This window comes from Oncorhynchus clarkii, chromosome 8 (genome assembly GCF_045791955.1).
Source record: "Oncorhynchus clarkii lewisi isolate Uvic-CL-2024 chromosome 8, UVic_Ocla_1.0, whole genome shotgun sequence".
Lineage (NCBI taxonomy): Eukaryota > Metazoa > Chordata > Actinopteri > Salmoniformes > Salmonidae > Oncorhynchus > Oncorhynchus clarkii.
This window is the reverse complement of record NC_092154.1, coordinates 37,289,644-37,304,643: the sequence shown is the minus strand read 5'-3', so window position 1 is coordinate 37,304,643 and position 15,000 is coordinate 37,289,644. Positions and strand designations below refer to the sequence as shown.

The 15,000-nt window shown below is 46.8% G+C and overlaps 1 protein-coding gene across 2 annotated transcripts in view; it reads left to right on the top strand.

Annotated features, from left to right (window-relative positions):
• LOC139415359 (1-phosphatidylinositol 4,5-bisphosphate phosphodiesterase beta-1-like) overlaps positions 1-15,000 on the top strand; it is a 435,430-nt gene that overhangs the window by 133,342 nt on the left and 287,088 nt on the right. For both annotated transcript variants that reach the window (XM_071163445.1, XM_071163446.1), the window contains exons 7-8: positions 7,469-7,544; positions 9,950-10,050. In XM_071163445.1, coding sequence (XP_071019546.1) covers positions 7,469-7,544; positions 9,950-10,050 — 177 coding nt within the window. The remainder of the gene's footprint in view (positions 1-7,468; positions 7,545-9,949; positions 10,051-15,000) is intronic.

Genomic DNA, 15,000 nt, shown 5'->3' with positions numbered 1-15,000 from the left:
TCTGTGATGTATGGTGTTATATGGATGGTTCTGTGGTGTTATGGTGTTACAGTGCCTTGCGAAAGTATTCGGCCCCCTTGAACTTTGCGACCTTTTGCCACATTTCAGGCTTCAAACATAAAGATATAAAACTGTATGTTTTTGTGAAGAATCAACAACAAGTGGGACACAATCATGAAGTGGAACGACATTTATTGGATATTTCAAACTTTTTTAACAAATCAAAAACTGAAAAATTGGGCGTGCAAAATTATTCAGCACCCTTAAGTTAATACTTTGTAGCGCCACCTTTTGCTGCGATTACAGCTGTAAGTCGCTTGGGGTATGTCTCTATCAGTTTTGCACATCGAGAGACTGACATTTTTTCCCATTCCTCCTTGCAAAACAGCTCGAGCTCAGTGAGGTTGGATGGAGAGCATTTGTGAACAGCAGTTTTCAGTTCTTTCCACAGATTCTCGATTGGATTCAGGTCTGGACTTTGACTTGGCCATTCTAACACCTGGATATGTTTATTTTTGAACCATTCCATTGTAGATTTTGCTTTATGTTTTGGATCATTGTCTTGTTGGAAGACAAATCTCCGTCCCAGTCTCAGGTCTTTTGCAGACTCCATCAGGTTTTCTTCCAGAATGGTCCTGTATTTGGCTCCATCCATCTTCCCATCAATTTTAACCATCTTCCCTGTCCCTGCTGAAGAAAAGCAGGCCCAAACCATGATGCTGCCACCACCATGTTTGACAGTGGGGATGGTGTGTTCAGCTGTGTTGCTTTTACACCAAACATAACGTTTTGCATTGTTGCCAAAAAGTTCCATTTTGGTTTCATCTGACCAGAGCACCTTCTTCCACATGTTTGGTGTGTCTCCCAGGTGGCTTGTGGCAAACTTTAAACGACACTTGGATATCTTTAAGAAATGGCTTTCTTCTTGCCACTCTTCCATAAAGGCCAGATTTGTGCAATATACGACTGATTGTTGTCCTATGGACAGAGTCTCCCACCTCAGCTGTAGATCTCTGCAGTTCATCCAGAGTGATCATGGGCCTCTTGGCTGCATCTCTGATCAGTCTTCTCCTTGTATGAGCTGAAAGTTTAGAGGGACGGCCAGGTCTTGGTAGATTTGCAGTGGTCTGATACTCCTTCCATTTCAATATTATCGCTTGCACAGTGCTCCTTGGGATGTTTAAAGCTTGGGAAATATTTTTGTATCCAAATCCGGCTTTAAACTTCTTCACAACAGTATCTCGGACCTGCCTGGTGTGTTCCTTGTTCTTCATGATGCTCTCTGCGCTTTTAACGGACCTCTGAGACTATCACAGTGCAGGTGCATTTATACGGAGACTTGATTACACACAGGTGGATTGTATTTATCATCATTAGTCATTTAGGTCAACATTGGATCATTCAGAGATCCTCACTGAACTTCTGGAGAGAGTTTGCTGCACTGAAAGTAAAGGGGCTGAATAATTTTGCACGCCCAATTTTTCAGTTTTTGATTTGTTAAAAAAGTTTGAAATATCCAATAAATGTCGTTCCACTTCATGATTGTGTCCCACTTGTTGTTGATTCTTCACAAAAAAATACAGTTTTATATCTTTATGTTTGAAGCATGAAATGTGGCAAAAGGTCGCAAAGTTCAAGGGGGCCGAATACTTTTGCATATGGATGGTTCTGTGTTGTGTGTGTGTGATGTTATAGGAAATTAAGTTACAGGATTTTTATAGGAACCCTCAGAACTAAGTTTAGAGGGCTTTGGGACACCAGACTGGATCAGAACAGCAGTGGGAAGTGCTACAGGGGTAGGTTATGTCAGTACATTAACAAGCCTTGGAGTAAAACTGCTAAACTAGGAGAATCCTGTTGTACACCTGATCTAGAGTTAATATGCATCTCATTCAGACCTAAATATCTCCCCCGCGAGTTTGGCCAGCTGACTGTAGTAATTGTCTATATTCCACCCTCTGGCAACATCAATCGCACAGCAGATGTGATAACGGAGTGTGTTCACCTCATCGAGAAAAAAGAGAGACAGGGGGAAAGCAGGAGCTGAGACAAAAAATGCTAGTTGACTTGACAAACAAGACGAACTGGCAACAGACAAACAGAGAACACAGGTATAAGTACCCAGGGGATAATGGGGAGATGGGCGACACCTGGAGGAAGGTGGAGACAAGTACAAGGACAGGTGAAACAGATCAGGGTGTGACAATTTGAGTCAGAAAATGATGTTCATATGATTGGTAAGCTATCTACCTTGTAGAGAGCCTATCAAACTGATTATCTTTTAGAAACAAACATAGCATATTGGAACCAAGATAATAAAAAAATATATTGATATTGGCATAAGAAAGAGGGAATGTTGGAACATAACTAAAGTATAAAGTATACATTCATGCAAATTCTACAGCACAACGGCAGAGTCATGTCTGAAGTGTAAAACCACTAACAACTCAATAATTCATGCTTTCTGAAGTCCCAAAAGTATGGGCAGATTTGGAAAGATGGCCGTCAAGAAGTATTACAATGTAAATGTACTTTTAATCCGTCTGTACCTGACGGGTTGGACAATACTTTTCTCGTCAATCATCTTCAAAAAAAAACGATACTTCAAAACGGGAAATCAACCAATCCTCCTTCTTTCACGCAACGGACAGGTCACATGCTTGACAATCTAAAAATTGAACGCGCTTGTGGGCCACGGAGAGAAACAAAACGGTGCCGTTTGAGGACATGTGGCGGAAAGTGACACGGGCGCTGGAGATAGGGGTTGAGGGGGGTCATAGGTCTGGACAGGTGTGATGTAGTTGATGTTTGTATGATGTCGTCGTTTGTATGTGTATGTTTTGTACTGTCGATAAAAGATCAAATACAATCGTATAAAAAAAAGATAGATACCTTTTCTCTGATCATAATACAATTACATCTAATCCCAGCCCGTCGCACCAAACTACAAGAAGGGACAATTATGCCAGTGAGATCTTACAGGGCTGCTTTGACTGCACAGTGTGGTGCGTTCAGTGTGTTCACATAGGGAGCGTTTGACTGCACAGTGTGGTGTGTTCAGTGTGTTCACATAGGGAGCGTTTGACTGCACAGTGTGGTGTGTTCAGTGTGTTCACATAGGGAGCGTTTGACCTCACAGTGTGGTGTGTTCAGTGTGTTCACATAGGGAGCGTTTGACTGCACAGTGTGGTGTGTTCAGTGTGTTCACATAGGGAGCGTTTGACTGCACAGTGTGGTGTGTTCAGTGTGTTCACATAGGGAGCGTTTGACCTCACAGTGTGGTGTGTTCAGTGTGTTCACATAGGGAGCGTTTGACTGCACAGTGTGGTGTGTTCAGTGTGTTCACATAGGGAGCGTTTGACTGCACAGTGTGGTGCGTTCAGGGTGTTCACATAGGGAGCGTTTGACTGCACAGTGTGGTGTGTTCAGTGTGTTCACATAGCGAGCGTTTGACTGCACAGTGTGGTGCGTTCAGTGTGTTCACATAGGGAGCGTTTGACTGCACAGTGTGGTGCGTTCAGTGTGTTCACATAGGGAGCGTTTGACTGCACAGTGTGGTGTGTTCAGTGTGTTCACATAGGGAGCGTTTGACTGCACAGTGTGGTGTGTTCAGTGTGTTCACATAGGGAGCGTTTGACTGCACAGTGTGGTGTGTTCAGTGTGTTCACATAGGGAGTGTTTGACTGCACAGTGTGGTGTGTTCAGTGTGTTCACATAGGGAGCGTTTGACTGCACAGTGTGGTGTGTTCAGTGTGTTCACATAGGGAGCGTTTGACTGCACTGTGTGGTGTGTTCAGTGTGTTCACATAGGGAGCATTTGACTGCACAGTGTGGTGTGTTCAGTGTGTTCACATAGGGAGCGTTTGACTGCACAGTGTGGTGTGTTCAGTGCGTTCACATAGGGAGCGTTTGACTGCACAGTGTGGTGCGTTCAGTGTGTTCACATAGGGAGCGTTTGACTGCACAGTGTGGTGCGTTCAGTGTGTTCACATAGCGAGCGTTTGACTGCACAGTGTGGTGCGTTCAGTGTGTTCACATAGGGAGCGTTTGAGGAGGCCACTGAAGCGATCACTGACTACATTTCATTCTGTGCGGAGATGATTGTTCCTTCCAAAACTTTTAAGAGACACTGAGTGTCACTGAGGCACTTGCGTCTACTACCACACCCCGGGTCAAAGGCACTTGCCCATTCACCTTTTGAATGGCACATGTACACAGTCCATAACTCAATTGTCTCAAAGATTTCAAAAAAATAAAAATTCTCCTCCCCTTCATCTACACTGATTAAAGTGGATCTAACAGGGGACATCAATGAAGGATCGTAGCTTTCAGCTGGATTCACCTGGTGTTTTCTACACTCAGTGCACAAAGGATCTGAAAACAGCATTTATCGCTAGCAACAAGGTTGAGGGTAAACGAATTAGATCCAAATGAAATAAGTATATGAAACAGGCCAAGAGAATGTACAAGGAGAAGGCTCTTTCAGGAGGCTAAACCCAGAGATGCTTGGAGGGGTGTGAAAACACTGGCAGGGCTTAACAACAAACACCATGCTCCAAATAAAAAACATTTTAGAAGTAGAATTGACCAATTGAAAGAGAGGAGGTGATCTCTGATCTATCGAACATGTCGCACACTGCAGCAAATGTTGAGCTGCAACCCGAAAGATGTGGAAGCCGCATTTAAAAGGACCAATCGAAACAAAGCACCCGGGGCCAGACAACATTAGTGGTCGCCTACTGAAGGTTTACCATAAGCAACTGGCAGGTGTTTTCTGTGACCTTTCTAACTGCTCTCTGGCAAAACACTCCATCCCAGCAGTATGGACCTCATCCATCATATGCCCAGTACCTAAAAGAGCAAGGTACTGCAACAGTGACTACCTACCTTTTGGCTTTAACATCTTTAGTGATGAAGGTCTTTGAAAGGCTGATTCTCCCCCAGCTACAACAGGAAGTATACTCTTACACAGATCCACTCCAGTGTGTGGTGTTGATGATGCACTCCTGACCCTACTGCTCTGTGACCACACCCACCTGGAGAAGCCCAGGACATAAGGTCCAGATGGTCTTTGTGGATGTATCTAGTGACTTTAATAGAGTCCAGCCTCACTTAATGGGTCATAAGCTCCAGAACATGAATGTAATTCAGGCATCGGATTCTCTGGGCAACAGCAGGCAACTCAGTGGGGCGCCTCTAGGCGGAAATTGACAGGTTTTCAGCCAGAACTACCTGGGGCCAATGCAATCAAAACCAAAGACCTGACCATTGATTTCAGAATAGACCAACCTACCGTAACCATCCCAGTGCGGGAGATTAACAGACGGATCATATTGCGAGTGAAGGACTACAAATAGCTTGGAAGCATTATTGACGACAAGCTCTCATTCAAAAGAAAAACTGAGCACGTTCCTCAAAATGTCAATTGAGTTCAATGTACAATAATAAATCCTCCAAGCATTTTATAAATGCTTTATGCAATCCATCTTAGCCTTTAGTATTGTGGGGTGTTTTTGGTGCGCTAGGGAACACCAGTCAGAACCCATTGAACAGGGTAATAAGAATCAGTGGGAAGGTCATCGGAGAAAGCCAGGAACCCCTCGGTGACATTTACAAAAATCGAGTGAGGAAGAAAGGGAAACACACTGATTGAGCAGTATAGCCCCCTACCCTCCGGGTGCAGGTATAGAGCTCTCCCATTCAAATCGGGCAGAGCAACTTCTAGACAACATCCAACAAACTCTTTAACTCTTGGAAGTTCCTATTTGTATTCGTATATATGTCTATTTACCCTGTGATTGCGTGGACTTCTTCTAATCCTTTATGTTGTAGCCTACGTGTTTGTGTGTTCAATGTTGTTTGTTTCTTGTATGTACCATTCGTCACCAGACAGGAAGTTTCCTCCCAGGACATAAGTTGTTTGAATTGATACCCCTTGACTTACTCCACGTTGGATTGTGTTTACAGCCTCAATTCAAAATGGATTAAATCATTGTTTTTCCCCCACCCATCTACACACAATGCCACATAATGACAAAGTGAAAACATGATTTTAGACATTTTTGCTAATTTATTGAAAATGAAATACAGAAATATCTCATTTACATAAGTATTCAGACCCCTTAGTCAAAACATGTTAGAATCCCCTTTGGCAGCGATTACAGCTGTGAGTATTTCTGGGTAAGTCTCTGAGAGCTTTTCACACCTGGATTGTACAATATTTGCACATTATTATTTTATTTTGTATTTTTCAAGCTCCTGTCTAATTGGTTGTTGATCATTGTTAAACAGCCATTTTCAAGTCTTGCCATAGATTTCAAGCTGATTTAAGTCAAAACTGTAACTAGGCCACTAAGGAACATCCAATGTCGTCTTGGTAAGCAACTCCAGTGTATATTTGTACTTGCGTTTTAGGTTATTGTCCTGCTGAAAGGTGAATTTGTCTCCCAGTGTCTGTTGGAAAGCAGACTGAACCAGGTTTTCCTCTAAGATTTTGCCTGTGCTTAGCTCTATTCCATTTTTTGATGAAAAAAAACTCCCTAGTCCTTGCTGATGACAAGCATCCTCAGTTTTCTCCTATCACAGCCATTAAACTCTGTAACTGTTTTAAAGTCCCCATTGGCCTCATGGTGAAATCCCTGAGCAGTTTCCTTCCTCTCCGGCAACTAAGTTAGGAAGGACACCTGTATCGGGTATTGATACACCATTCAAAGTGTAATGAATAACTTCACCATGCACAAAGGGATATTCAATGTTATTTTTTTTTACCAATAGGTTCCCTTCTTTGCGAGGCATTGGAAACCCTCCTTGGTCTTTGTGATTGAATCTGTGCTTGAAATTCACTGTTCGACTGATGGACCTTACAGATAATTGTACGTGTTGGGTACAGAGATGAGGTAGCCATTCAAAAAACACGTTAAACACTATTATTGCACACAGAGTGAGTCAAGCAAATGTTTACTCCCGAACGCATTTAGACTTAACATACACAAAGGGGTTTAATACTTATTTACTTGTTTGATGTTCTTAACATTCTTCTTCACATAAATCTTTTTTGAAAAACATTATTCCACTTTGACATTACGGGGTATTGTGTGTAGGCCAGTGCCCCCCCCACCCCAAAAAAAATCTCAATTTGAACCAATTTTAAATTCAGGCTGTAACAAAACGTAATGTGTAAAAAGTCCAAGGTGTGGGAATTCTTTCTGAAGGCCCTGCATGGACGGTTATGTGATTTGTGCGAGGCTTAACGAAAGGGTATCTATGAAGTATCTATGAAAGCTTGCCTATATGTGTGAGCTATTAATGCCTCTCCAAAGTGTGTGAGGCTATAGGAAAGGTTATCCCGTGTTTATGTTGTGACTATGTGGGTGTGATGTGTGACGCTGTGTGAATGGGTCTGTGGTGCGCGAGATGCTGTACCGTGTGTGTGTGATGACGAGGTAACGGTTCTGGGTGGTCTCATCAGTATCTTCAGGATGTTCTCGGCGGACAGGAAACGAGTGGAGACAGCTCTGGAGAACTGCAACCTCCCTTCTGGACGGGTAAGACTAGCTTATTATCTAGTGCTACTACTCACTTACTCTACCTACAGTATCTATCCCTGTTTCCCTCCCCTCTCTCTCTCTCTCTCTCTCTCTCTCTCTCTCTCTCTCTCTCTCTCTCTCTGTCTCTCTCTCTCTCTCTCTCTCTCTCTCTCTCTCTCTCTCTCTCTCTCTCTCTCTCTCTCGTTCATCCACACTGTAACGTTTCCCTACCCCAGAAGATCTGATCATAATTGCTTTTCAGGGAATATCATTTGTGTGGATTCCTCCTTTATAGGCATGTAGCCTTCCCATAATAAGAGCTTCTGGCTCAGTCGTATTGATACAGATGAGCCCCAGGGAGTGTGTGTGTGTCCCTGTGTTTGTGTCTGTGTGTGTGTGTGTGTGTGTGTGTGTGTCTGTGATGACAGGAGTTGTTTCCTCCAGTCACAGGGGAGAAACGTATTGTATTCTCTGTCGTTCCACTAATGTGCTGTTCGTCACAGTAAACGAACACTGTCTGCAAGGAATAGCAAGCAATTAGCTCTGAGGAGTGAAAAAGCTCCTTAACGCACACACAAATCCTCCCCCAGACACACACATACAGTACCAGTCAAACGTTTGGACACAGTTTGGACACACCTACTCATTAAAGGGTTTTTCTTTATTTTTTACTATTTTCTACATTGTAAAAAGTAGTGAAGACACCAAACTATGAAATAACACATATGGAATCATGTACTAACCAAAAAAGTGTTTTAGATTTTAGATTCTTCAAAGTAGCCACCCTTTACCTTGATAACAGCTTTGCACTCTCTCAACCAGCTTCACCTGGAATGCTTTTCTAACAGTCTTGAAGTAGTTCCCACATATGCTGAGCACTTGTTGACTGCTTTTCCTTCTCTCTGCGGTCCAACTCAGTCCAAACCATCTCAGTTGGATCGAGGTCGGGTGATTGTGGTCATCTGATGCACCACTTCATCACTCTCCTTCTTGGTCAAATAGTCCTTACACAGCCTGGAGGTGTGTTGGGTCATTGTCTTGTTGAAAAACAAATGATAGTCAAATTAAGCCCAGACCAGATAGTATGGCGTATTGCTGCAGAATGCTGTGGTAGCCATGCTGGTTAAGTGTGCCTTGAATTCTAAATAAATCACAGACAGTGTCACCAGTAAAGCACCCCCACACCATCACACCTCCTTCTCCATGCCTCACGGTGGGAACTACACATGCGTAGATTAGATCATCCATTCACCAACTCTGCATCTCACACAGAGGTTAGAACCAAAAATCTCAAATTTGGACTCATCAGACTCATCAGACTCATCAGACCAAAGGACAGATTTCCACCAGTCTAATGTCCATGTCCAGTGTTTCTTGGCCCAAGCAGGTCTCTTCTTATTATTGGTGTCCTTTATTAGTGGTTTCTTTGCAGCAATTCAACCATGAAGGCCTGACACACACACAAACACACACACACACACACACAAACACACACACACACACACACACACACACACACACACACACACACACACACACACACACACACACACACACACACACACACACACACACACACAGTAAACCATGGTGTAAATAATCAGCTGCCTTGTGAGAGGAGAGAGATGTATAGGTGATTGAAGATCAGCTGGGATTTGTTGTTGTTGAAATGTGCTATTAATTAAAACAAAACGTTAGTTCTTAAAATCTCAACTCCTCACACACACACACACACACACACACACACACAGGCTGGCCTTCAGAAATACTCATACAACTGCACACGCTCACACACACACACACACACACACACACACACACACACACACACACTGGCTGGCCTTCAGAAAGACTGCACACTGGCTGGCCTTCAGAAAGACTCGTACAACTGCACACGCTCACACACACACACACACACACACACACACACACACTGGCTGGCCTTCAGAATGATACTCTCATACTCACACACACACACACACACACACACACACACACACACACACACACACACAGGCTGGCCTTCAGAAATACTCATACAACTGCACACGCTCACACACACACACACACACACACACACACACACACACACACACACACACACACACACACACACACACACACACACTGGCTGGCCTTCAGAATGATACTCTCATACAAACACGATCCGAGCAGCATTTTAAAATCCTCCTCCTCCATCCCTTCTTCTCAACACTTTTTCTCCCTCGGCAGTGTTGTTATGCTCTGTTTTGTCTGGGTGTGTCCTAAGACGCTCTAACCACCGAGGTTGGTATGGGTTCAATTCCATTTCAGTTCAATCAATGTAAATATACTTCCTTAATCGATGGAGTTGGAACCAAGTTCACTGTGCATCCATTTTGTCTGTGTTTTTTCCCACTCTCTCTCTCTCTCTCTCTCTCCAGAGTGACTCTATCCCTCAAGAGGACTTCACTCCGGAGGTCTACAAAGTGTTCCTCACCAACATATGTCCTCGACCAGAGCTAGACAACATCTTCTCTGACGTGTAAGACAACTGGCCCTCAGATTTACCCAGAACTACCGCATGTCCCATACACACACACATACACAATGCCTCATGATCTTGGTTTAACTGTCGTACCCCATCGGAACCCAAAATGTTAGCTTGTTTTACTCCAATGTTTGTAAACAAAGTAAATGTAAACAAAGACCATATAGCCTGAAATGGTTGAGACTGTCATCGTGGATGGTCAGTCTTTGCATCCATAGGTCTCTCTATGAATTTGAGTGGGGTGACATTTCTTCAGGCCCATCACCCCTCAGCTTTTTACCGAAACAGGGGCGGGCAGGTGCTTTGTTATTGTTTCAACTGCTGGTTGCCGCATTAAGCTAAACTTCAGCATTATTAAGGTTTGTGATAACATCGTAGACACAGCAAAATGCACACATTTATTCCAAGTAAAAATGTTAGAGACAGAGAGACACTATGGAATGGATGGTTGCTGTCCAAAATGATATCTTGTGCTCGCCTGAAGACTTATCATTCTTCAGCGTGGAAAAGTCCTGTTAATTGTTAAATCCCCATTCTCACTGAGATGAAATGAAATTGCCACAATTTAGAGCAGTCTGCTGAACAACTTCGTTGTTTGTGTTTTGGTGTCTTTTTTTTGGGGGGGGGGGGGGGGGGGGGTCTTTTTAATGCCGTTTTTTCACTTCTAGCTGTCCTCAGAGGCTACTGGTGTCTGCCCGCTGGATAAGGCTCTACGCCAGAGCAGCCAACGAAAAAAATTAAACACACAAATCCACATTTAAATTTGAGAAAAGTCGAGAGAGAGAGAGAGAGAGAGAGAGAGAGAGAGAGAGAGAGAGAGAGAGAGAGAGAGAGAGAGAGAGAGAGAGAGAGAGAGAGAGAGAGAGAGAGAGAGAGAGAGAGAGAGAGAGAGAGAGAGAGAAAGGTGATGTGAACGCGATAGGGTTTTTTAATCAGATTTCATCATTTACTTCAACGCCACATTTTGATCCTTTGTTCCTCTCCCTCTCTCCTCATCTCTCGCCCTCTTGAATTCTCTCTCGCTCATGTCTTGTTCCCCGGCTTCTCTCTCCTCTCCTCTGTTCTCTCCTCCCTATCTCTCTCCTCTCCTCTGCTCTCTCCTCCCTATCTCTCTCCTCTCCTCTGCTCTCTCCTCCCCTCTGCTCTCTCCTCTCCTCTGCTCTGCTCTCTCCTCCCCTCTGCTCTCTCCTCTCCTCTGCTCTCTCCACCCCTCTGCTCTCTCCTCTCCTCTGCTCTCTCCTCTCCTCTGCTCTCTCCTCTCCTCTGCTCTCTCCTCCCTATCTCTCTCCTCTCCTCTGCTCTCTCCTCCCTATCTCTCTCCTCTCCTCTGCTCTCTCCTCCCTATCTCTCTCCTCTCCTCTGTTCTCTCCTCCCTATCTCTCTCCTCTCCTCTGCTCTCTCATCCCCTCTGTTCTCTCCTCTCCTCTGCTCTCTCCTCCCTATCTTTCTCCTCTCCTCTGTTCTCTCCTCCCCTCTGCTCTCTCCTCTCCTCTGTTCTCTCCTCCCTATCTCTCTCCTCCCATCTGCTCTCTCCTCTCCTCTGCTCTCTCCTCCCTATCTCTCTCCTCTCCTCTGTTCTCTCCTCCCTATCTCTCTCCTCTCCTCTCCTCTGCTCTCTCCTCCCCTCTGCTCTCTCCTCCCTATCTCTCTCCTCTACTCTGTTCTCTCATCCTCTCTGCTCTCTCCTCTCCTCTGCACTCTCCTCCCTATCTCTCTCCTCCCATCTGCTCTCTCCTCTCCTCTGCTCTCTCCTCCCTATCTCTCTCCTCTCCTCTCCTCTGCTCTCTCCTCCCTATCTCTCTCCTCTCCTCTGTTCTCTCCTCCCCTCTGCTCTCTCCTCTCCTCTGCTCTCTCCTCCCTATCGCTCTCCTCCCCTCTGCTCTCTCCTCCCTATCTCTCTCCTCTCCTTTGCTCTCTCCTCCCTATCTCTCTCCTCTCCTCTGCTCTCTCCTCCCTATCTCTCTTCTCTCCTCTGCTCTCTCCTCCCCTCTGCTCTCTCCTCTCCTCTGCTCTCTCCTCCACTCTGCACTCTCCTCTCCTCTGCTCTCTCCTCCCTATCTCTCTCCTCTCCTCTGCTATCTCCTCCCTATCTCTCTCCTCTCCTCTGCTCTCTCCTCCCTATCTCTCTCCACTCCTCTGCTCTTTCCTCCCCTCTGCTCTCTCCTCTCCTCTGCTCTCTCCTCCCCTCTGCTCTCTCCTCTCCTCTGCTCTCTCCTCCCTATCTCTCTCCTCTCCTCTTCTCTCTCCTCCCCTCTGCTCTCTCCCCTCCTCTGCTCTCTCCTCCCCTATGCTCTCTCCTCTCCTCTGCTCTCTCCTCCCTACCTCTCTCCTCTCCTCTGCTCTCTTCTCCCCTCTGCTCTCTCCTCTCCTCTGCTCTCTCCTCCCAATCTCTCTCCTCTCCTCTGCTCTCTCCCTATCTCTCCTCTGCTCTCTCCTCCCTATCTCTCTCCTCTCCTCTGCTCTCTCCCTCCTCCCTCTTCTCCCTCCTCTGCTCTCTCTCTCCCTCCTCTCCTCTCTCTGCTCTCTCCTCCCTATCTCTCTCCTCTCCTCTGCTCTCTCCTCCCTCTCTCTCTATCTCTCCTCTGCTCTCTCCCCTCCTCCCCTCTCTCTCCTCTCCTCTGCTCTCTCCTCCCTATCTCTCTCCTCTCCTCTGCTCTCTCCTCCCTATCTCTCTCCTCTCCTCTGCTCTCTCCTCCCTATCTCTCTCCTCTCCTCTGCTCTCTCCTCCCTATCTCTCTCCTCTGCTCTCTCCTCCCTATCTCTCTCCTCTCCTCTCTTCTCTCCTCCCTATCCCTATCCTCTGCTCTCTCCTCCCTATCTCTCTCCTCTCCTCTGCTCTCTCCTCCCTATCTCTCTCCTCTCCTCTGTTCTCTCCTCCCTATCTCTCTCCTCTCCTCTGCTATCTCCTCCCTATCTCTCTCCTCTCCTCTGCTCTCTCCTCCCTATCTCTCTCCTCTCCTCTGCTCTCTCCTCCCTATCTCTCTCCTCTCCTCTGCTCTCTCCTCCCTATCTCTCTCCTCTCCTCTGTTCTCTCCTCCCTATCTCTCTCCTCTCCTCTGTTCTCTCCTCCCTATCTCTCTCCTCTCCTCTGTTCTCTCCTCCCTATCTCTCTCCTCCCTATCTCTCTCCTCCCTATCTCTCTCCTCTCCTCTGCTCTCTCCTCCCTATCTCTCTCCTCCCTATCTCTCTCCTCTCCTCTTCTCTCTCCTCCCTCTGCTCTCTCCTCTCCTCTGTTCTCTCCTCCCTATCTCTCTCCTCTCCTCTGCTCTCTCCTCCCTATCTCTCTCCTCCCTATCTCTCTCCTCTCCTCTGCTCTCTCCTCCCTATCTCTCTCCTCTCCTCTGCTCTCTCCTCCCTATCTCTCTCCTCTCCTCTTCTCTCTCCTCCCTATCTCTCTCCTCTCCTCTTCTCTCTCCTCTCCTCTGCTCTCTCCTCTCCTCTGTTCTCTCCTCCCTATCTCTCTCCTCTCCTTTGCTCTCTCCTCCCTATCTCTCTCCTCTCCTCTGCTCTCTCCTCCCTATCTCTCCTCTGCTCTCTCCTCCATATCTCTCTCCTCTCCTCTGCTCTCTCCTCCCTATCTCTCGCCTATCTGCTCTCTTCCTCTCCTCTGCTCTCTCCTCCCCTCTGCTCTCTCCTCTCCTCTGCTCTCTCCTCCACTCTGCTCTCTCCTCTCCTCTGCTCTCTCCTCCCTATCTCTCTCCTCTCCTCTGCTCTCGCCTCCCTATCTCTCTCCCCTCCTCTCTCTCCTCCCTATCTCTCTCCTCTCCTCTGCTCTCTCCTCCCCTCTGCTCTCTCCTCTCCTCTGCTCTCTCCTCCCCTCTGCTCTCTCCTCTCCTCTGCTCTCTCCTCCCTATCTCTCTCCTCTCCTCTTCTCTCTCCTCCCCTCTGCTCTCTCCCCTCCTCTGCTCTCTCCTCCCCTATGCTCTCTCCTCTGCTCTCTCCTCCCTACCTCTCTCCTCTCCTCTGCTCTCTTCTCCCCTCTGCTCTCTCCTCTCCTCTGCTCTCTCCTCCCAATCTCTCTCCTCTCCTCTGCTCTCTCCTCCCTATCTCTCTCCTCTCCTCTGCTCTCTCCTCCCTATCTCTCTCCTCTCCTCTGCTCTCTCCTCCCTATCTCTCTCCTCTCCTCTCTTCTCTCCTCCCTATCCATATCCTCTGCTCTCTCCTCCCTATCTCTCTCCTCTCCTCTGCTCTCTCCTCCCTATCTCTCTCCTCTCCTCTGTTCTCTCCTCCCTATCTCTCTCCTCTCCTCTGCTCTCTCCTCCCTATCTCTCTCCTCTCCTCTGCTCTCTCCTCCCTATCTCTCTCCTCTCCTCTGCTCTCTCCTCCCTATCTCTCTCCTCTCCTCTGCTCTCTCCTCCCTATCTCTCTCCTCTCCTCTGTTCTCTCCTCCCTATCTCTCTCCTCTCCTCTGTTCTCTCCTTCCTATCTCTCTCCTCCCTATCTCTCTCCTCCCTATCTCTCTCCTCTCCTCTGCTCTCTCCTCCCTATCTCTCTCCTCCCTATCTCTCTCCTCCCTATCTCTCTCCTCTCCTCTGCTCTCTCCTCTCCTCTGCTCTCTCCTCTCCTCTGTTCTCTCCTCCCTATCTCTCTCCTCTCCTCTGCTCTCTCCTCTCCTCTACTATCTCCTCCCCTCTGCTCTCTCCTAAGTTCTCTCCTCTCTATCTCTCCTCTCCCCTGTTCTCTCCTCCCTATCTCCCTCCTCCCTATCTCTCTCCTCCCTATCTCTCTCCTCTCCTCTGTTCTCTCCTCCCTATCTCTCTCCTCTCCTCTGTTCTCTCCTCCCTATCTCTCTCCTCTCCTCTGTTCTCTCCTCTCCTCTGTTCTCTCCTCCCTATCTCTCTCCTCCCTATCTCTCTCCTCCCTATCTCTCTCCTCTCCTCTGTTCTCTCCTCCCTATCTCTCTCCTCCCTATCTCTCTCCTCCCTATCTCTCTCCTCTCCTCTG